Here is a 23,724-nt window from a genome sequence, read left to right on the forward strand (position 1 = left end):
TCCAGAATTTCCATTAAGTTAAGGAAGAAGTTGTACCAAGAAGCTTCCAGCTTTTAATTATAAGAGCAGAAAAAGGTGTTATATTATCTGGCAAAAGTTCACATATCTTATTACAAATGCATTTCTTTTAAAAAGAGAATGAGACAAAAGGATCTGGAGGTCAATGACGAGGTTTTGCAACGACGTTGGTTAGTAATGCTTGAGCCACCGTTCTGCGTTCCTTACTCATCTCTGCACCGCTGTATGTTGAGGTGAAGGAGCCTCCATTTCTAAAGTTTTGCTTTTGAGGTTGTCCAACTCTCTCAAAGCTGCAGTAACTTCAGTGAAATGTTCTGGCCTTGGAACTTTAGCCTGAATATTTGATAAAAACATGAATTGTGTAAAAAGGGAGCTTGACTTCAGTCAACGTTTCTAACCTTTTCTCCTTCTTCCTCTCCGCTCAGATGGATCATGATCCGAGGAACCCGGCCTACATCGCCACTCAAGGCCCTCTGCCCTCCACTGTGGCTGATTTCTGGCAGGTAAAAAAACACACACACACAGTACATGCACACACACACACTCACAAACAAAAATCAATACGTTTTCCTCTCTTTAACAAGAGTTAGCCAATTTTTATTAGTGCAGCGAGCCACACGGGAGATTAGCTTGTTCTGTAGATGTCGTTATTAATCTCTCCTTCACCATCATGCTCACTGCACAGCAACACCTTTGCCACCACTACCACCACACACACACACACACACACACACACACACACACACACACACACACACACGCTATTCTACAGTGCGACACATTGTCACAGGGGACGGCAAACACTTTTCCCCACTGTCCCAGATGTCGGATTAGGTTTGAATCTGGAGCCAGGGGATCGATAAACTATTGTGGCCAAGGGAGGGGTGTGTGTGTGTGTGTGTGTGTGGGAAGGAAAGGTCCCCTTGTCAAACAAGTTCTGTCCTTGCTGCATGTCCTAGTTCTTCTGGTAACCATCCAGAGAGAAAGGTCTTCCATTATCCATCTATTAGCTATATCCACTTATCCTTGAGGGTTATTCCTATATATATATGTCTATATATATATATATATATATATATATATATATATATATATATATACAGGGTATACAGATAGTATGTATTTACATAGTATCCAGTACATGATGTCTAAAATTGTCAGACCAGAACGGCTGCACATGGTGCATTAATCTGAGCTTCATTAAATGGCCCCTCTGTGCTTTACAAGCCTTCTTGTTGTGTTGTGGAACAATTAATTTAACTTATCAGCCTCCTTAATCAGAAGCGGTATATGCAGCACATGCATCACATTACGCAAAATGTTCATCAGGATTCTGCTGAGGCGTCTTCAAGCAGAGTACTGAAGGGACATATTCCACGATGTCCAGCTTACAGAACACGGACCTGTGTGATGTTAAGCACTGCAAATCTTAGAAAAAAAGCATAGTGTGCACTTTGAATTAAATTAGCATTTTCACAAACCGCAAGATTTAAAAGAGGGAACTTGTCGTCCCAGCACCAGTCAGCTAAAGCGAATTAACTCCATTTCTCATAGAAAAAGTACACCGTCACATCTTTAGATCCACGAGACCAATCAGGGGAGCAGTGGGGGCCGGGTGGAGTGTGTGTCGAGTTGCAGTAATTCAAAGCCAGCCGCAATTAATATCGGGTAAATCTCCAGCAAGGTGTGGTGGCGCTGCTGACCCAACTGCAGGTGCGGCCATCTTGATTATCTAACACGATGATGTCAGAGCGGTATTGTTTTATGGCTTCCATTAACGGCTCTCTGTTACCTCTGGTCAGAGCCGAATGGATCTCCAGAGCCAGCCCACCCTCCGTCTGAGAGAATATGAGAGGCAGCAGGAAAAATACGACCGCGTGCCGAGTCTCGACCCAGTTGGTGGAGAGAACCGCCTCGATGGCAATTACTTTTACTGCCACAACGCTTATTGTCTTGCTGCTCATTTGTTACCGAAGATTGAAACGCTGTTAACATGTCTTCAAGCGTTTGGTTTCAAACTAAGATTTAATTTTCACCCCACCACCAAAACAGACACATCGACCCTTCCAAAACACAAACTTTAAACTGATCATGGACCAATATCCAAGCGAGTGGGTGAGAGCGGACACACTTTGTGGAGTGTTGACAGTTTTAGTCCAAATCAAGCTCTTAACAAATTTCAAGAACGTCAGTTTTAGGAAATGGCTTGACATTTAAACACACTTTGGAACTTTTTAAAGAACATTAGGTAAACATGTATCATCTGTACTTTTGAGAAACCGCATGTCTGCAAGCCTTTTAAGAATAGATAGAGAGCAGTCACTTATTGTGTTACAAGCATAGAGCTAAACAAAGTAATGTTCAGGTTCTTGTCCCTACAAATACATACCAGCCAGAGGCCTTCAAAGACAGAGATCCAGTTTCAAGATGGTCCTATGCCGTGGCATATGGGGCATTTACAGAGTGTGTGTTTTGTTTGCAGATGGTATGGGAGAACGGCTGCGTGGTTATCGTAATGCTGACGCCTCTCGTTGAGAGCGGAGTGAAGCAGTGCTACCACTACTGGCCCGACGAGGGATCCAACCTGTATCACATCTACGAGGTAAAATGACTCAGCATGAGCAGAACTGAGTGGTTGGTTGGGAAGCTGCAACTTATATGTGTTGATTGGTGAATCCCAGTCACATTTTCTCTAACTTTGAAGACTAATTGTAGTACAAACTTGACCAGTGTCCTGTCATCTGTCCTCGCAGGTGAACCTGGTGTCCGAACACATCTGGTGCGACGATTTCCTGGTTCGTAGCTTCTACCTTAAGAACATGCAGACCAACGAGACACGAACCGTCACTCAGTTCCACTTCCTGACTTGGCTCAACCAGAACGTCCCGGAGACCAGCCGGACGTTGCTCGACTTCCGCAGGTAGGGAACTCCTTTAAATACTGTAAAATAAATATTGCTGCACCAAGAGAGCAACCGGCAGAAGCTGCTAGTGCAGACTGTGATCCCTCACCGGCTTCCCATCACAAATCAAAGCAAGGGATGCCACCATCGTCCAATAAACCGAGTGCTCTGTAGATGCCACTCAGAGGGGCTTTCTACGTATATACTGGCGAGTGATGGAGACTTTTTAGGGTTTTACTTAAAGAGTTTCTTAGAACTCCTTTTCATTTGAAGTACATTAAGTACTTAAGTCAGCCTTGAGGTTTTAGAAGGCTTTTGTAAAGTCTTTTAGAAAGAGGCCTTTGGAGAGAAAATACACTTTGATCACAGCATTAATTTCCAAACCAAGAAGAGACAGTCACTACGGTCTTATTTAACTCTGTCTTTGCTTTAGTTGAACAAAACCAGCCTTTGTTTGTGAAGAAGTCCTTATACATAAGAACTCTGTGATAAGAGCTGAAAATGTACTTTCCCATGCAAAATTAGGAAATGTTTTGCTGGCCGATCTTCTGTATCTCCTCCTCGTTCATGCAAGTTCCTCTAAAGGTTGTTGAAGCAATTCCGAAAAATGTAGGAAATTGCAAACTGAAATAGAAGAATAAAAGAAACCAGAAGTGTCATTTCGAACCTGGAAGTCCTAAAATCACCGCAGTCGTTTTCAGCTTTTTATGCCACAAGGCCACATTGTAAAATCTATGAGTGAAGATTGTGGACAAGGTTTTATTGAACATTTCTTTTTTTCTTGGAAACAAAAAGAAAGTGAAGGAGGTTAAATTGAAGGTCACAGAGATATTTGCCCTTAACCACAAAGGATTCGAGTGGCCTTTGTGGCTCGCTCGCAGCGTAATAACTCCTGCAGGAGTTTTGACTTGTGACCCTGAGATGCGGCCAGAGAAATATCTATATACCTTCAAACGTCCTGGGCATTTTCCAGTCGATAACAGTGTAATTCAGGATGCATTGAGGGAACTCTGCAGGAGTGATCCTTTATCTCCGGCGCCTTCATAGCTGCTACCCTCCTTCGACCTCTTTTAAACTGATATACTGTATTGCCTATTAGTTGGGAGCCGCTCCGGCTCCTTTTCTCTGATTCACTGTGGATTTTCATGAGCGATAGACCCAAACTCGCTTTTATATATAGGACCGGTGCCGCCGTGCTGCTGGCGCACATCAATTAGGTGAGATATCAAGACTGAGAGCTTGTGGTCACAGCTATTATAAAAGAGTCTGCTGGGCGTCACCACCCACCATCAGTTAGGAAATATTGCCTCTACTCACAGGGCGGCCAGGTCAGGACGCAATGAAGAGAGAGCAGAGGGAGATATTTTTCACTTTTATTACCGTGGATGTGGTACAATAACAACCTTCCCTCTTTCCTTTTTTCCGACCTCGATGTTTTAAAGATGACCGGCTGATCTTCTCCTTCTTTATGCTCATGTTGGCATGTTTTGTTTGTTGTTTTGTTTAGCCTCACCCACAACTGACTGACTGAGCTGAAGCATTGCTCACAAACCTTCTCTGTCCTTTCACCCATTTTGCCAGCTAACTAGCGGTTGCCAGTGTCATTTTTGTGATGTTGCAGCTAGTAATATAAGCCCAGTTGCATAGTCACAAAAGTGATCATTGGAGACTGTGACTCTGCAACCAAGGGGCCTCGTGGACCCCCCCTCCCTACCCGTATACTCCTCTTCTCCTCCCTTTCTTTCCCCCTCCTTCATCTCTCTCCTCGCTGTGCCTGGTGACCTGAGATGACCTCTCGCCTTTTTGCTTGCTCATGGTTTGCTTGATTGCCTCCGATCTCCTCCCACCTCCACGCCCTTACCTCGCCAGGCGTCCCCTCCTCTCTTGCTTTTGTCTTTCTCTCTCCCACCTTCTATCTTACTCTCTCTCATGTCCTTCTTTCTGTCTCTCTCGATTTTGGACTTTTGCTCTTTGAATACGTCCACACTAAGCTACATTCCTTCTGTTTTGGACCCGTTTAGAATAATAGTTTCTAGACTGGACGAATGGGAAAGGAAAATATAAAATTGAAGCTAGCCTACCTTCACTACGTCTTGTGTCAGCTGTCTAAACAACGTAACTTAAATACGGCCGTATAAAAGAGTGTATGTGATGATGGTTTCATGAAGACATTTGCGAGTTCTTCTTACGCGCACATCGTAAATGATGCCGGTGCTTCAGGAGTGCAGATGCATCTTCCAGTCCTACAAGCTCCTCACCTGTTGACGTACGATCCGTAAGAATGGCGTTTTGTGTTAATGAGTGAAACACGTAAAAATTAGCGTGAGAGAGAAATCGTCCTCATGTTGCAAAGTCAGTGAAACCGTCTCCAGCTTTACGCATTTCACTGTGTGTTCACAAGAACAACCTGAAAATATTAGTGTAGCCCCACCTTCAACTCGCTTAGTGTGGATATAGTCTGACTCCATATTTGCCCCCCCCCCCCCTCTTTATCTCTCTCTTCTTCTCCCTCGACATCCATCGGTTTCTCTCTTTTGTCTCTCGCTGTCTGACTCTCGCTCTCCGTCAAGCTTGAATCTCTCTAACGGGGCGTTTCCTTTCAACCCCCCCCCCCTATACACCCCCGCCTGTTGGTGATTCTCTGCCGGCTGTTTCCATGGTAACATCACTTTTAATTGTCTGCAGCGAGCTCTGACTTTTCAATTTTGCCGGGGTGTAGGATGAACATGAGGCTTTCTTACTTCCTTTCTTTCTTTCTTTTTTTTTCAGGGGGATGTTCTCGCTCGTGTGCCCATCTCTTGGCCTCTTTTATGATTCACGTGCGGCAGCTCCTTATAGAACGTCCAAAACGTTTCATATCTCAGTGTCAATAAATACTAATGTAATAAATGTCAATAAGACCTTTCAACCACAGCTCATGTTCTTCCTCAGTGGAGATCAGCTGTCATCACGTCTGCGATGGATGTTTTGAAATGTGGAAAAGCAGTTTTTTACCTTGAAGTTTCAAAGAGGTCACAAAATTCTCTCTAAACATAAACGACCATAAAAAGAAGGAAAGAAAAAGCGAAGCGTCAACACTGCAGGTCTTCTTCCCTTGACTGTGTGATGCATTATGGATTACACACACACACACACACACACACACACACACACACACACACACACACACACTGTTCCTTTACATAATATGGTCCCGCTGAATATTGTTATTTAGAGTTATTACCATGAAATAGAATCAGAGATGATTTCCAGCTGGGCTCACGCTTCCTGCTTCCTGCTCAGATAGAAGCTGGATGTGTGTGTAGATGCATTTTCATGAACAGGGTTTCAAAGTTTTACTTTGAACATGTTCTTCGATGCAGCTCTCAACTTTTTTTATCTATATGAAAGAAATAAGAATGTAAATGTATCCGGTCTGCTGTGGAATATTAAACAACAACAACGGGATAGTTTTACATTCTCTAAAAAAACAACGTTTCAACAAAACAGGACTTTAGTGCCATTTTCTTCATTTCAGGGTAAAGTTTGGAAACAACTTGTTCCATCGGTGTAGTTTATTCATATGTGGTTATTGCAGCACCAAACAGCAAGAAGGGCTTTTTATTCCAGCTGTCAAATCTTTTCATTTGACCAAAAAAAGCCGAAGAAACCATATTACTGTTTTTAATTTGTTCATTTTGCCAAAATGCGCCGTGCTACTTCCCCTTCGTGTCCGCTGTGATGTGTGAGTAACATGGTAAAGGTGTGGTAAGTGGTGCGCGTCACTATAACACGAGCGTAGAAAAAATATTTTTGTGATGATCTCAAAGTTGTGCAACTCACAGTCCTAAGGAACTTCTCTCTTCTATTTTGAACTACTAAAGAGTTAGAATGAACAGTGCTATGGATGCTGTGTTTAAATCCCCAGATACACGATGTACCAACTGTGTGTGTTTCTATGATGTTAACACTGAGCCTGTTTTTCTGTTTCTGTTTCTTACAGGAAAGTTAACAAGTGCTACCGCGGACGCTCGTGTCCTATCATAGTCCACTGCAGGCAAGTATCCTCACAACTAAAGCAGTCTGTACTTCACTGGTTCTACCTTCCATTCAGGGTTAAACAGGCATTTGTTTTATGTTGTTGATGAACGATAACCAGCCTTCATGACGATATGAACTCTTTCATTTAATTTCTCACAAGCTCTGATGTCACTTGTCAGCGTGTGGACGACGACAAATACTCTACATGAGAAATTAGCCGAGAAGTTGTGATTTAATTTGACAAACTGATCACGGAGGAGGGGAACTTTTAATTGGAGGCACTTGAAAGTTTGCAGTGTGTCGTCTGGAGCCAGTGGGTGAGAGTGAGATGAGGGTGGAGAGACGTAGGCAGGGTTGCAGATGTCGTGTGTGTGTGTGTGTGTGTGTTGTGTGTGTGTGTGTGTGTGTGTGTGTGTGTGTGTGTGTGTGTGTGTGTGTGTGTGTGTGTGTGTGTGTTTGTGTGTGTGTGTGTGTGTGTGTGTGTGTGTGTGTGTGTGTGTGTGTGTGTGTGTGTGTGTGTGTGTGTGTGTGTGTGTGTGTTGTGTGTGTGTGTGTGTGTGTGTGTGTGTTATCACATCTGCATGCCCTCACCACATGAGGAAATAACTCCAGACCAGTAAGACATAATTAAATCTAAAATCTGCCACTGTTTTTAATGACAACTTCCTGTAATGATTGGATTAGAGGGAAATAAGATATCTTCCACAGCAGATAGCCATGATGTCCGTCCGCTCGCTGCTCCACTAAGTGATCTATTATTTCATATCGTGTAATGGCTCTTCCTGGATGATGAAGGTGTACATGTTTGGGCTACGGGTATGAAACCTGTCTTTATGGCGCTCCAGCCACAGCAGCTGGATCATCCTCAAGTTCCCTTACAAGTAAAAGCAAATGTTCGGGAAAAAGGTTACGTTACCTGCAGGTTACTTGAATACAACCATCACATACACACATGTGTGTTAGGGCATCACCACTATTACTGTTAACATGTTTTCAAGCATTGCATCCAATGTAGCAGCTGCACAGCGATAGTACGATGTACACACTTTCCCCCGAAGACCCTTGGATGTTTCTCTTCTTGCCTATTTCCAGTCATCAGTCACACAGCGTCGTGAATAGCATGAATTCTTCACTCGAGCTGAAATATTTCCAACTTGTATGCATGAGTCTTCGTCCAATCCACTGATTTTACCTTCCATTTTATTTTCCATCGACTTGCTTTGCAGTCATGCAGTTTATTATATATATTTGAACACATATATATATATATATATTTAAACTGTCCGGAGCTGCAGTGGAACTCAGAGCATCCTGGAAAACGTATCTTATCACTGGAGGTCCACTATTCAAAACTGCTTAAACGTAATGGTGTTGAGTCACTTTGTGAGGAAACCATTGAAAAAAAGTCCCTGCAGACCCAGACAGGTGTTATAAATGAGTTGCCACTTTTAGCTACAATATGTCAAAAGTGTTTGAAGGAATTACAGAAATATACAAACAAAAGTTATTTTTTGAGCGATAAACAGGTGTTTACAGGTGTGCTCCGGTTCTTACTGAGACCCTTGTAGCTCTTCTAACGTCAAGCACCACGACAATATTCTCTCTTTTGGACCAATCAGAGCTCATTCCAAACCCAACCAGCCAATCATCTGTGAGGACGTAAGCATGGAGACACTCTCCCGTTCATCCTGCAGACTTTCACTTAGAGCCTTCAGACTAGTTTGTCAAAGCCAACTGTGCAGTGACATTAATCATCCGGATGTACAGAGAGAGAGCAGAAGAGTGCAGAGCAGTGAGCGAGCAGAAGAGAGCGAGCAGAAGAGAACGAGCAGAAGAGAGCGAGCAGAAGAGAGCGAGCAGAAGAGAGCGAGCAGAAGAGAGCAGAGCAGTGAGCGAGCAGAAGAGAGCAAGCAGAAGAGAGCGAGCAGAAGAGAGCAAGCAGAAGAGAGCGAGCAGAAGAGAGCAGAGCAGTGAGCGAGCAGAAGAGAGCGAGCAGAAGAGAGCGAGCAGAAGAGAGCAGAGCAGTGAGCGAGCAGAAGAGAGCGAGCAGAAGAGAGCGAGCAGAAGAGAGCGAGCAGAAGAGAGCGAGCAGAAGAGAGCAGAGCAGAAGAGAGCGAGCAGAAGAGAGCAGAGCAGTGAGCGAGCAGAAGAGAGCGAGCAGAAGAGAGCGAGCAGAAGAGAGCGAGCAGAAGAGAGCGAGCAGAAGAGAGCGAGCAGAAGAGAGCAGAGCAGAAGAGAGCGAGCAGAAGAGAGCAGAGCAGTGAGCGAGCAGAAGAGAGCGAGCAGAAGAGAGCGAGCAGAAGAGAGCGAGCGAGCAGAAGAGAGCGAGCGAGCAGAAGAGAGCGAGCAGAAGAGAGCAGAGCAGAAGAGAGCGAGCAGAAGAGAGCAGAAGAGAGCGAGCAGAAGAGAGCAGAGCAGTGAGCGAGCAGAAGAGAGCGAGCAGAAGAGAGCGAGCAGAAGAGAGCGAGCGAGCAGAAGAGAGCGAGCAGAAGAGAGCGAGCAGAAGAGAGCGAGCGAGCAGAAGAGAGCGAGCGAGCAGAAGAGAGCGAGCAGAAGAGAGCGAGCAGAAGAGAGCAGAGGCAGAAATTCTATAATCGCGCAGCGTTCACAGAACTTTTCTGTCTCTCTGGCTTTCTGTCTATTTCTTTTACCATTTCTGCCTCTTCAAATCTCTCTTTTTTTATCTCATCTTTCCCCCCCCTCGCTCTGTGTCTCATTTTAGATAGAGTGAGAGAAGGCAGCTGACATCTTGACGTGTTTACTCATAGCCCTCAGGCTTCTGTTGACACACACACACACACACACACACACACACACACATCACATATCTTTGATCGCCTTGTAATGATCCTGGCGAGGTGCAGCAATACCACAGATCTAATCACGCCGTAATAACCTGTACGACACACACACACACACTACCTGAGATCAGAGTGATAGTAGTATCTGTGTAGAACGCACACACATACACACACACACACACACACACACACACACACACACACACACACACACACACACTCTGGCTGCAGCGCATTTACTGACACCAGGTGTGATGGAGTATACAGTGGTGGGGGCTTGCAGAAAATAACTATGTTTCCTCTTTCATGTCATTCGTTTTTTATATTAACAACGTAACAAATATTCGTTATTATCATGAAAGTAAATATATGTGAAACATAGAAAAGGTGCAAATGTATAATGAAACACGTTAACAAGGAATAATCTGACAAACTGTTTAATTAAATGAATACTTTGTGATTTAACTAATCTCTCTCTTTCCTCCCACCCCCACCCTGTGTCTTGGTCTCTCCCACCCTGTGTCTTTGTCTCTCCCACCCCCCCCTGTGCAGTGACGGCGGGGGAAGAAGTGGGACCTACGTCCTGATCGACATGGTCCTCAACAAGATGGCTAAAGGTGGGTTTTTGCCATTCTTGTTGCCTATGTGGAGAGGCGTTACCTTGGCAATACACCCCCCCCACACACACACACACACACACACACTACTGTCATTACAACTATTATACATTTATTTTAATAAAAAGTTAAATGATTGCATTAAAATTATTGAGATTTAATTAGATAATTACAGCGAGGAGGTAAAAAAATAATATTTTTCCATTAACAGAACAATGTTGCCCCTGAGCTGGAGGAAACTAACATGGATTATTAGTTTTAGCGTAATTAAGTTAAATTATAAAAGACATTTATTAAAAAAACAAGGAGAGAGACAGGAAGTGAAGGGAAAGAGGTGGAGAAGAAGAAGTGGTACTTTTAAACTCCACAAACTGTCTCACATCAAACACAGACGACCTTGAACACTTTATTTGAAGTGTCATCAGGACTCACAGCCAGCGTCTCTGAAGCACCTTGTGAGTGCATTTTAATTACTATAATTAGAGCGTGATATAATAAACACAGCGGAGTAATTATGTAGGACTGAATATTTAATGAGGCAGCGGCAGTTCATGACATGACATTTAAATTAAGTGTCAGATTGCTTTTTTTTTGGGTCTTTTTACTTCAGTTTGTGGGTTCAGGTCAGTTTTTAAACTTCAGGTTAGACATTTACAGATAACAGATTATGTATTTATATTCTTCTCATGTCTCAGTGCCTTAAGAAAAACACTTCACACAGTGTGTGTTCAAGTTATGAGTCCCTCGTACAGTGTAATGTCGACATTATAAAACCTTTTTTAGTTCATTTGTTTCTCTTTAGGCGTTTAAAAAAGTTGCTAATGGGGGATTTTTCATAAATAAAGATGAATCACAACTGTATTCCAAAAATGATTGATTGCTAAATCCATGTAAAGTAGAAATAGACACTGATGTCCAAACTCACAGCAGTTTGTACAGTTGTGTGTGTGTGTGTGTGTGTGTGTGTGTGTGTGTGTGTGTGTGTGTGTGTGTGTGTGTGTGTGTGTGTGTGTGTGTGTGTGTGTGTGTGTGTGCATGCATATCCTTTAGTTTCTTTGTAGGTGTGTACACATGTATGTGTTGGTGCTGCTGTAGCAGAACGAGCTCCTGGGTTTTTAATTCCAGATCAAAGGGTTAGTTGGGTGGGGGGGGGGGGTCACACTGAGCTCGGGGGCCCTGGGGCCCCTCCTCAGCACCCAGGGGCACGGAGAGTGTGAGGGTGGTGTATTTACTCAAATAAACATTAATTTTTGCCATCCAGCCCAGTTCCAAAACTATCTAAATAAAATGTTCTATTAAAGTTTGCCAACTTTAAGACGTGTAGTTTAATTTGTATTAAACTTTATCTACAAGCTATCTTCACTAGTTGGCTGCCCCAAAAAGGTCGGATGACATACTTTCACTATCCAAGTATCATCGTGATTTTATATCTTTTGTAAGGCTGATGATCAACCGAGGCCAGAGCTTCACGTCGTGTTCTGAGCTATAAATAAACTCTTTGTCTCTGAGAGGTGTCCATTCATTTGAAGAGTGAAACACACAATGCAATCAGACCCGAGATCAGTTTGTGTGTGAGGTTTATTGTCAGGATCAAAGTGGATTACAGCTCCTATAACTCCACGTGAAACCTCTGTAAGGTAATCCAGCGCCGATGTTGACGGGAAAACGTTTCATGCAAAGAAACCAAGCTTTTGTTTTGAGTTTTGACAGCTCTCCCTATTTTAATTTATCTAATTGCCTTTGAAGAGGTTTCACGAAACCCGAGGCGTCGTGGAAACTGCTAAAGCTCGCACAGGAACATGTAATCCTTCAGGTTAAAACATGAAAATCCCCCGGCGGAGTCGGGAGGATCTCAGCACACGGCGATGACACGAGGCTTTATGTTCACTGTTTTTCTTTGCTTTGTAAGTCTCTGTGTGCATTATTTATGATTGTTATTCCTTTGGTGTCTGCTCAGTAAAGTGAGGATGATGATCAAGTCTTTCTACTTTACTTCTCAGTTTTCTGCTACTTTATAATTCACCTCCTCTGCACATTGTACTTTTTACTTCACTTATCCGTGATGAATATTTGACATATAAAACGTACCATCGTCTTCGTAAAGGATGATTTGTAGAAAATAAAAACAGTAAAAAAGTACAGATTATCTCCAGCTTTACCTGATTCATTAAAATGCTGATCACCTCTATAATTATATTATTATTATAATAATAATAATAATAATAATAATAATAATAATCCAATGAGATGAGGGCAAACATACCTTTTTTACCATTTATTTTTTATTGTTCAACTTTCAGATGACCTGCTTATATCTTATTTATCTTGGTCACAATTCTTTAATAACCATCTTTAAGTGATCTTTAGCAAAAGCTTTTGTTTGCGTGTGTGTTTCAGTGAACACATTAATATCAACGCACCTTTAATATTAGTATTAGCCTCAAAAACCCAGTTTTAGTTCTAATAGGGGTCGAATACTAAACGGCGAAAAACATGGCCGACTTAAAGTTTCCATATGGATCAAACTTTAAAAGCATCTGTTGGTAAAACACAATTCCAAAATGCAACATAGGTTTAAAAACTTTGTGGTTATTGTCTCGTACTTGACAAATGCCTCCAGAGCTGCAACAATTTTGCTGAGCGTGCAACTAAATACTAAATATAACTTCCACAATAATGCAGGTTTGCATCTAGTGATTATATAAAAAAAGAAGAAAAATCTATTTAATTATCGAGCTTGTAGAATTAAATCTGTGCGCAGCCAAGCTTTATAAACTCTCTCCCTCACTACCTCACAGCCCCCCCTCCAGTATTTTGGAGGTTTTTGTCCGTCCTGAGAAGCTAGAGGCCCCCAGGTTTGCAGGCTTCCTCCATCCTGATCAAAGAAACTTCCCACCTCCTCCTCTTCCTCCCTCTCAGACACAGAATCCCTCCCTCCTCCTCCTCCTCCTCCTCCCTCTCTCTCCATTCCCACTCTTTTTCTCCTGAGGAATTAATTGCACATTCGTCCGAGAATTATGGCGCTGTTGTGTTGCGTTGTGTGCGGGGCTGAGGAGGTGCTGCGGTTCTCACGTTTTTGTTTTCCCTTCTTCTTTTCCAAAAAGGCTCATTCTCCTCCCCTGTGATGCCCCCTCATCACACCTCCTCCTCCATCACCCGCCACCCTTCTCTTCATCTTAAGAATCGAATAAAACCCATCGAGTGCCGGAGAGCTTTTCAGCATCTCTCTGTTTCTTTTTTTTTGTCCCAGCTCCAGCTGGTGTGCCTGGTCCTCGGCTTTCGGGGTCTTTCTCCTCAAGGGCCCGGTCTTTCTTTTTCTTTCCTCCTTCTCCTCTTCTATAGTTCCACCTCCTCACTCCTCCTCCTCGACCTCCATCCCGACGTGAGGGTCTTGCAGTGGAGGAGAGTTAAAAATGTCTCTACTATCTCCTTCAACGCAGAGTTTTGCAAAGAAGGAAAAAACTATTTTCTTTTCTTTATTTTTTTTTACCGTCCATTTTGAGGTTTATCAGAACCTGCACAATAGCCCTCGGCTTGTTAAGTCCTCCCTCCAAAAAAAAAAAGGTAAACTAAAGCTGTGACTAGCGTGTTGCAGCTTTCCTGGCTGGAAGGACTCCCTCCTTTGTGTTGTAAAAAGAAAAGGCTCAGAAAAACCTGTGAAACAGAATCAGAAAATGGTGTGAACGAGCAGCTCTCCCACCATTCATCGCCCTCCTTCATGCAGGCAAGACACAGAAATGTTATTATGTGTCACATCAAGAAAGAAGTAAAGACTTTTCTTGCTCTTTTTGTTTCCTGTGAGTCTAGATACAAGTTAAATCCACAAAGAAAGAAAAAACATTTTCTTTCTTTGTGGATTTAACTGTTGCCCCCCCCCCCCCCCACACACACACACACACACACACACACACACACACACACACACACACTCTGTCTTTACAAATCGTCTCTTTCTCCTTTTTTAATTTCTGCTCCTTTTTAAGCTAATGGTTGTGTTCCTCGAGCTATTAGTTATGCTGAGATGACATGAGGCCATAATCAGCTCAATGTGAGTTTAGGCTTCATTCGCCTGCAGGAGATATTAGTCACAGAAATGTTGTTCCCTAAAAGAAACCACATTAACACATATATATATATATATATATATATATATATATATATATATATATATATATATATAAATATTAGTGCATTAAGAGCATCAAACCTCGGGAGTTTTCATTAGTTAATGTGTCGATGTGAATACTTTCTGAAAAGCATTCGTGCTTCAGGCTTTTTAATTTATTCTTCTTACCTACTTCCATCTCCATTCACTCTTATCGAGCCTGAACATGTGGTTTCTGAGGACACTTTGATATTTGAAAGTAAGATACAATTGTAAAGCAGTAATATATTATATATATATATATATATATATATATATATATATATATATATATATATATATATATATATATTAATATTATTAGCAGAAACTGCTTTGTTATTCAGGCTAAAGCAGTAGACTTGGATTAGAGTCAGGCTTAAGACTCGACAACCTTAAGACGAGAACTTTATTTAAAAACAAAACATCGAGTCTCAGGTTTGGTAAAATCTTGAAAAGGTAAAGAAAACATTTATATTTCTATGACCTGTAGATTTAAAGGTCTTAATTAATTCAGATTCAGATACGTCTCTAGGAGGCTGACTGGCCAGTAAACTGGGATCAACACACACACACACACACACACACACACACACACACACACTCTGATTTGAACCTTCATGAGCTCAAAGGCCGACGAGGAGCTTTAACATCAGCTCAGTTTCTTGTAGAAAACATCACAGACGATTTCCTTCAATTCCTCTCCGACTGTTTCTTTTCCCTCTTTATCTCTTTTCAATCCGACAACAAAACCTCACCACGAGCTGTTTGTGGAGTGTGTGTGTGTGTGTGTGTGTGTGTGTGTGTGTGTGTGTGTGTGTGTACAGCGGATGAATGTAATCTCCTTGTGCTCTAAAGGAGTTGCTATAAAACACCAGATTGACAGATGTTAGCTGGATTATCTTGGTGGCGCTTTGGAGCACAATGCAACACCATTTCATACGTGTGTGTTTTTGTTTGTGTGTGTGACAGGAGCCAAGGAGATTGATATTGCAGCGACGCTGGAGCACCTGCGGGACCAGAGGTCGGGAATGGTCCAAACCAAGGTAACACACACACACTCTCACACACTCACACACCTGGGTTTGTTCGTTCATGTAGGAAACTTCTGATTTGTGGCAGTGTAGGTGACACACAGCTTCTTTTTACACATCAATTACCAGCAAGAGGTGCTGGGAAACTACAAGATGGATGGATTGTCTCATCAAAATTAAACCTCAAGTATCTGTGGGGCTGCACATTAAAGATCTCTGTCTCCGTCAGGCTCCTGAAACAAGCCATTGGATTAAAGAAGAAGATAATTAGTGAACTTTAAAGGAGTTTGTCGGCACATTTCTGAGCTTTGCTGAGATGTTTTGCTTTGTTTATAAGATAAGATAATCGGCTCACGCTCCACAGGTAATGCACAGACAAGAAAAGTGACATCAGAACAATATTACTGTTCTGATGACACTAAAGGTTAATGTGGCTGAACCTCAAATGTAATCTCATTACAGGAGAGGATTCATCAAATTAACTTTGTCCCTCCATTAAAACCTTTATCTCCACGTGTAACGCTGGCTGGTGTTCTTCGTGCCCCAAAGAATCAGGCAAGATCAATCGATTTGTGAAAAGTAATTCAACAGGGATTATAGTCCAGGCCTGCCCAGATCACAGGGGAATATGTACTGAAGAATTCAAATGGGTCGTGATAATCTGTGTTGAACCGACTCCAGGGTGTCAGCGCCACGCTCTGAGGCAGAGCTCAGTTCCATCAACTCAACGTAAAAAGAAGTATTTGAAATGGAAATAGAGTTTCAGAGAGTGATAGAGGTCAGGACGCTAAACACACACATGTTATCCACAGACACACATGTTATCCACAGACACACATGTTATCCACAGACACACACATGATATCTACAGACACACACATGTTATCCACAGACACACATGTTATCCACAGACACACATGTTATCCACAGACACACACATGATATCTACAAACACACACATGTTATCCACAGACACACATGTTATCCACAGACACACATGTTATCCACAGACACACACATGTTATCCACAGACACACATGTTATCCACAGACACACACATGTTATCTACAAACACACATGTTATCTACAGACACACATGTTATCCACAGACACACATGTTATCCACAGACACACACATGTTATCCACAGAAACACACATTTTATCTACAGACACCCACATGTTATCCACAGACACACATGTTATCCACAGACACACACATGTTATCCACAGACACACACATTATATCTACAGACACACACGTTATCCACAGACACACACATGTTATCTACAGACACACATGTTATCCACAGACACACATGTTATCCACAGACACACACATGTTATCCACAGACACACATGTTATCCACAGACACACACATGTTATCCACAGACACACACATTATATCTACAGACACACACGTTATCCACAGACACACACATGTTATCCACAGACACACACATGTTATCTACAAACACACACATGTTATCTACAGACACACATGTTATCCACAGACACACATGTTATCCACAGACACACACATGTTATCCACAGACACACACATGTTATCTACAAACACACACATGTTATCTACAGACACACATGTTATCCACAGACACACATGTTATCCACAGACACACACATGTTATCCACAGACACACACATGTTATCTACAGACACACACATGTTATCCACAGACACACATGTTATCCACAGACACACACATGTTATCGACAGACACACACATTATATCTACAGACACACACGTTATCCACAGACACACACATGTTATCTACAGACACACATGTTATCCACAGACACACATGTTATCCACAGACACACACATGTTATCCACAGACACACATGTTATCCACAGACACACACATGTTATCCACAGACACACACATTATATCCACAGACACACACATGTTATCCACAGACACACACATGTTATCCACAGACACACACATGTTATCCACAGACACACATGTTATCCACAGACACACACATGTTATCCACAGACACACACATGTTATCCACAGACACACACATGTTATCCACAGACACACATATGTTATCTACAGACACACACATGTTATCCACAGACACACACATGTTATCCACAGACACACACATGATATCTACAGACACACACGTTATCCACAGACACACACATGTTATCTACAGACACACACATGTTATCCACAGACACACACAAGTTATCCACAGACACACACATGTTATCCACAGACACACATGTTATCCACAGACACACACATGTTCTCCACAGACACACACAAGTTATCCACAGACACACATGTTATCCACAGACACACACATGTTATCCACAGACACACATGTTATCCACAGACACACACATGATCTCTATAGACACACACATGTTATCCACAGACACACACATGTTATCCACAGACACAAACATGTTATCCACAGACACACACATGTTATCCACAGACACACACATGTTATCCACAGACACACATGTTATCCACAGACACACACATGATATCTACAGACACACACGTTATCCACAGACACACACATGTTATCCACAGACACACATGTTATCCACAGACACACACGTCATCCACAGACACACACATGTCATCCATAGACACACACATGTTATCTACAGACACACACATGTTATCCACAGATACACACATGTTATCCACAGACACACACATGTTATCTACAGACACACACATGTTATCCACAGACACACACATGTTATCCACAGACACACATGTTATCCATAGACACACACATGATCTCTACAGACACACACATGTTATCCACAGACACACACATGTTATCTACAGACACACATGTTATCCACAGACACACACATGTTATCTACAGACACACATGTTATCCACAGACACACACATGTTATCCACAGACACACACATGTCATCCACAGACACACACAGTACTGACTGCTTTACCTAAAACAGAGCCCTTCCTCGCCGGGCCGGTCTGGAAACTTAAATTACCGGCTGATCTGTGAACATAATTAGAAAGGAAGGATGCGTGTAAAACATTGGCGGTATCGATCCGGGCTTTATTAAACCATGTATCCTGAGCTAACCGCTGTCACGGTGCACTCGCTGCCTTCCTCACACATTGATTCCCCTCGTGGTCACAAGTCCCAGCCTCAGCGCTCGGATTTAATTTCAGATTTTGATGATGGAAGACGCTGTTTGGGCCTTTTTATCTTCCTCTTCCTGTAATGATGCAATACATTTAACGCTAAGCAAGTGTAAATATTTCTAAATAAAGGTTGCTAAGTTTACCACAAAGGCATTTTAATGCAGTAATCCTATACTCTACATTATCTCCTTTCCTCTGGTAAAGGATGGTCCAGTGTATCCTTTGCTTAAGGAGATAGGAAAGGAAGCGTTAAAGCACCTTTCCTCAACATTTAGAGGATTTGACCCGCTCCTATCATGGCTGCTACTTAGGACCCACCCAGTGAGGAACATTCGTGTTTCCCCACGGCCAAATGACGTCACACCATCAGGCACGACCCTTCGCTGGGGTTCAAGATCAAACGTTTCCGCGTCAGCTCTTCTTCGTTCGTCCGTGCAGGAAAGTGTAACCGAGCCTTTGGAAGTGGAGGCAGATTAATGGTTTTGGACTGAGATTTCTTTTAGCAACTCCGAGCTTCTCTCACCTGGATAGATAAGAGGAACCTGTTCAAAGAGATTTGTGTGGAGAGCAAAAGCGGGATTTTGTAGGACTTTGTTAACCAGCCAAAGCTTTTTGCAGGAACACCAGGTTCCTCATCTCGCCAAAGGGCTCTTTGGCAGCGCGTATCACTGAAATCTAACTTGTGACTAATCCTCTCTGCTTCTCAGAGTTTCTGTTCCCACATGTGTGTTTCAGTACTTTTCACTTTCTTCCTCTTTCTTTGTCTTCCTGCAGGATCAGTTTGAGTTTGCGTTGACGGCCGTAGCGGAGGAGGTGAATGCCATTCTGAAGGCTCTTCCACAGTAGGAAGGAGCACCTCCGTCTGATGGACCTCCTTCCTCCTCCATCTACAGAACTTTCTCTTAGATTTCCTCTTCCCATCACCTCGATCTCCTCCTTTCTCCTCTCGTTCCCTTCTGTCTTATCCGTTCCTATTTCGTCTCCTCTTTTAGTCTCCCAACTTCCCTCCTATCCCTTCTCATTATGTCTTCTTTTTCCAAATGTATCCTCCCTTCCTCTCCCTTTTCCCGAACGTTTCTCCTCTCGCCTCGTCTCCTTTTACCTCCATCTGAGTAAACATTGTGCCAGGAAACAGTTTGAACCAATCCTGTACATAGATAGACCTTCCTTCTATTGTAATGATCCATACAGCCTGTTTTCCAAAGTGACATTTAAACACATTTTCATAGATTGATAAAAAGAAATGTTTCTATAGTATATTTATCCTAGTTTCGTTTGGATTGGTCTTTGTTTTCAGTGTGTTTGTGATGATGACCATCATGCCCGTAATCACAAAAATCGTATTTGTGTTTTAGAGCCATGCTTTCTGATTTGGTGTCCTGCAGTACGCTAGAGTATCACAGTGCAAATCATCTGTGGTTTCATCTCCCGTTTCTTTTTCTAAACAGTAAGTGATGAAAAACTGCCAATCAGGTGTTGTTTCCAAAACCTGTGCGGCGACTCCATTAACTCCATCTGCAATTTTCCGCTTATTGTGAGAAAAATATAAGATGCTGGATATACGGTGAAATAACACAGATATATTTTTCTTCAATGTGTCTCATTATTCTAGTCGAAGCAATATTGTTTCTTCCGCCTGAATCATGGACAACAAACGTCCGTCCACGTCTGTGGCTCATCAGTGAAGTTACACTCGTGTCTGCCTTAATGAAAACGCATTAGATGGACTCGTACGTGTGTCCAGCCACGTGGAAACTACACTAGCGTGTAGCGCTTCATTTTAAAATGGCCTTTAGTCCAGCGGATTAAAGGTTTGTCTGATAAACACTGAAGTCTTTCATAATCTGGGGGCAGGAAGTTACTTTCTGTCTTTGAATCAGTTAGGATGAGACCGTTATAAAATAAAGTGTTTGTGACTTTTACGATGAAAGACGATAGTCTTCAATAGCAGTACTTCTATGTAGCATTAATGGATGAGTTGTACATGTAGCTGAACCCGTGTTGCATTAAAAACTAGTTTGCTGTGACACCTTTTCCCTAAAGCATCTTGAGACCAACTGAAGAAAGAAGCCTTTGGGAAAGCAGCTCGTAGTTTGTGTAAAATCAACTTAATTTCTCTACTTTCAATTGACACTATATAAACAGTTTAAAAGATTCTATCCATCAAATTAAAATTGTCTTTGTCTTCTCTTATTTAAATCCCCAATAACACGACTTGCCTACTAGTGCATGGTTATTTATTCAGCAAATAAATGTGCTGTACTTTCAGACGATGTTAGCAAAACTCTTCAAGCAAGCAAACAAATGTTCACTTTATTGCACGAGAGGCTCCGAGGACCTTAAAAGTGCAAAAGCCAAGGATTATCATCTCTAAACTGTGCAGATTGTGGGTGAAGTGAATTGAAAGGTGGTGCAGCATTGATATGATGTAATACTGCAGCAAGCTGGTGTCATGTCGTTGGAATCGACTCCATTTTCCATCACAAAATTGAAACATGCTGCAAGAAATGTTCCTTATAACTGCTTATTTAATGTTGAATAGCATCTCAATGTTTCTGCCTTTTTCAAGATACCATCATGTGAGTTAGGAATGTGGAAATATGTGAAACTGCATTGGAAGAATTGAAATTATCTGATTCTACCAGCCATTTTTAATGTGAGTCAAAACTAAACCTTTGCTCAGTAGGTCATATCCACCAATACTTGTATACAAGTACACAGGTATTCAAGTACTCAAGTATACAAGTGTCAGAGATGGCTGGTCTGTTGCATTAACACTCTGTACATAAACCAACAAAAAATACAAAAAACTGAAGATATTTTGTTCTATTGGTGTAAACAAATTGTGAATAAAGTCTAATTGTTGATGCAGTATTGTGATGCAATCCTGACTTGTTAGTTTTGTCTCTTTTTTTCTTTCCTACCACTGGACCTAAAACTTAATCGTCCACGATCATTCGCACCATCTGGGGGCACAGCGAAGCATCTGCTTTATAGAGCACCGAACACCCGGCTGCATTTTAAATCAGACACGCAGACGTTCGGCAAGGCGAGATACAAAGTGCCATGCTGTAGTAGACGGTGTCTGCGGCTCAACTTTCACCCCATCCCAATTTTATATTCTACACTCATCCAGTGAAAGTTCTCTGAGAACATCTACTGTGAACATTCATACTGTTGTTCACGGATACAATACATCCACAACCTTTCTGTAATGTGAGGCTACACACATCCAGGGTGTTGGGCGTCGAGAAACGTTCAAAGATATTAAAATGTAAGGAGCGCAGAGTGAAGGCACTGATCAGAGAGAAAAACAAAAGGAAGCAGTGCACTCTTTATTCCAAACTCAAGCTACTGGGAAAATAAAATGTGATATTTGATCTGTAATGATCTGTGAGGCGGCCGATCGTTTACTTTGTCTGGACACGTGATTGGTTGAAACCATGAGCACTACGAGCTGATTTTCACGGCGGACATTTTGACTTGTGATAGAAAGAATTCAAGCGCAGGCGTTACGACTGACTGAACCCTGGAACTAAAGCAGGACAAATGGAATTCGATATAATTACGTTCTTTCTGTGGCAAGAATCAAATGTCTTATTTTCTTTATGGTTTGACATTTATCTCTTTCGATAAAGGTGGATGAATAGCTGTTGTTGGAGTTGTTGTTCAGATGATACAGCAGCTTTTGGTATTGATCGTGGAAAGAAACTCTCGCTACTACACAAGCTTGTAGGAAGTGGGGAAATCGATTCAGCGAGATGCTGCTTTCTTCAATGATGAGTCATATCGAGTTTGTAAGTGTTGTATTTTCAGCTGCACACAGATGCCTCCTTCCACCGTTCTATAAGCAAACTCGTACGGTTCGGGGTGAGGATGGATTTGGGATGGGGGGGCTTTGAAGTGTCAGCCTGCAAATGGGCAGAAGTTTTGGTTCACATGCAGCTACAAAGTCTACATCAAAGACTTTGGACCAAAGAGACTAAATCTGGGTCTGATGTTTTTGTAAGCTTTCGAATTACCTGTGTCTTTGAAAAGCTGCTATACCAGAGAAAGTTGCTCGTCTGACCTCGTGGTTCCAGGGACGTGCACTGCGGATAAACTCTTCGATGGGAATTGAGTTGTAAGTTAGTTGTAAGTTAAAGACTGTATCTTACATGGAAGGCATGCAGAGGGTTTTGGGTTTTCTCAGATTCGCGTCATACACGGTTCAACTCCATCACGTAGACAGATGGAGAGCCATCACAGTTCCAGACATCCCGTTGGAAACGCATGCAGCCATGGAGGCCGCCCAGCCCATCATCCAAAGCCGCACGTCGGTCAGCAGGATGCCTGACATACAAGATCAGAAACTGTCCGGGATCACAGCCGGTGTCCAGTTACTCCACGATTGACTCGGTTCCTCGTTCGTATCGGAGATCGGAGATCATCTCTGCATCAGAGATGGACGCACAGATGGTCCTGCTTGTCCATGCAGTCGGGCTCTTAGCTGCTTCCCATCTTCTCCTCCACCTTCACCTCTGCGTTAACCCTGATGTTTACATTTGAGGTAGTAGAGTCGGCAGGACGAGTGGCCCCCGGATGTTGCAATGTTCATTAACGCCCATGATAGAAGAAGTGACAATTCTATGTCTGAATGTGAAGCTAAAGCAAAAGGTCACTGAGATCATGAGGGCTCTTCTCTTGGGGATCGTGAATGTCCACAGTATATGTTACTCCATCAGACACCACCTGGTTAGCTTACAGTCCGTGCTGCAGCTCCAGTTGTCTTGTTAAAGACACGTTATGATCATTTGCCTCGTTTGTGAGTCTTCGTCAGTCACTAATCTCTTCTGTCAGTTATCTCCAGCCATCACCTGACCTTCACACACATCTGCACCTGCTCCCTATTCCCTAATCAGCTCTCCGTACCCTTTAGCATTTGACTCCACAATCTGTTTCACTCATCCGTCATTCGAGCGCCGTGCTGATCCAGGTTGAAACATTGATACTGTAGTTTACATGCACTTGGATTT

The 23,724-nt window shown here is 42.5% G+C and overlaps 1 protein-coding gene across 1 annotated transcript in view; it reads left to right on the forward strand.

The window, feature by feature from the left end:
* LOC115022120 (receptor-type tyrosine-protein phosphatase N2-like) overlaps positions 1-21,600 on the forward strand; it is a 181,074-nt gene extending 159,474 nt beyond the window's left edge. The window contains exons 17-23 of the mRNA XM_029452999.1: positions 444-521; positions 2,501-2,620; positions 2,772-2,938; positions 6,903-6,956; positions 10,294-10,358; positions 15,475-15,548; positions 19,484-21,600. Of these exons, the coding sequence (XP_029308859.1) occupies positions 444-521; positions 2,501-2,620; positions 2,772-2,938; positions 6,903-6,956; positions 10,294-10,358; positions 15,475-15,548; positions 19,484-19,555 (630 nt within the window). The 3' untranslated portion in view covers positions 19,556-21,600. The remainder of the gene's footprint in view (positions 1-443; positions 522-2,500; positions 2,621-2,771; positions 2,939-6,902; positions 6,957-10,293; positions 10,359-15,474; positions 15,549-19,483) is intronic.
* Positions 21,601-23,724: the final 2,124 nt, after the last annotated feature.

Source organism: Cottoperca gobio, chromosome 17 (genome assembly GCF_900634415.1).
Source record: "Cottoperca gobio chromosome 17, fCotGob3.1, whole genome shotgun sequence".
Classification (NCBI taxonomy): domain Eukaryota; kingdom Metazoa; phylum Chordata; class Actinopteri; order Perciformes; family Bovichtidae; genus Cottoperca; species Cottoperca gobio.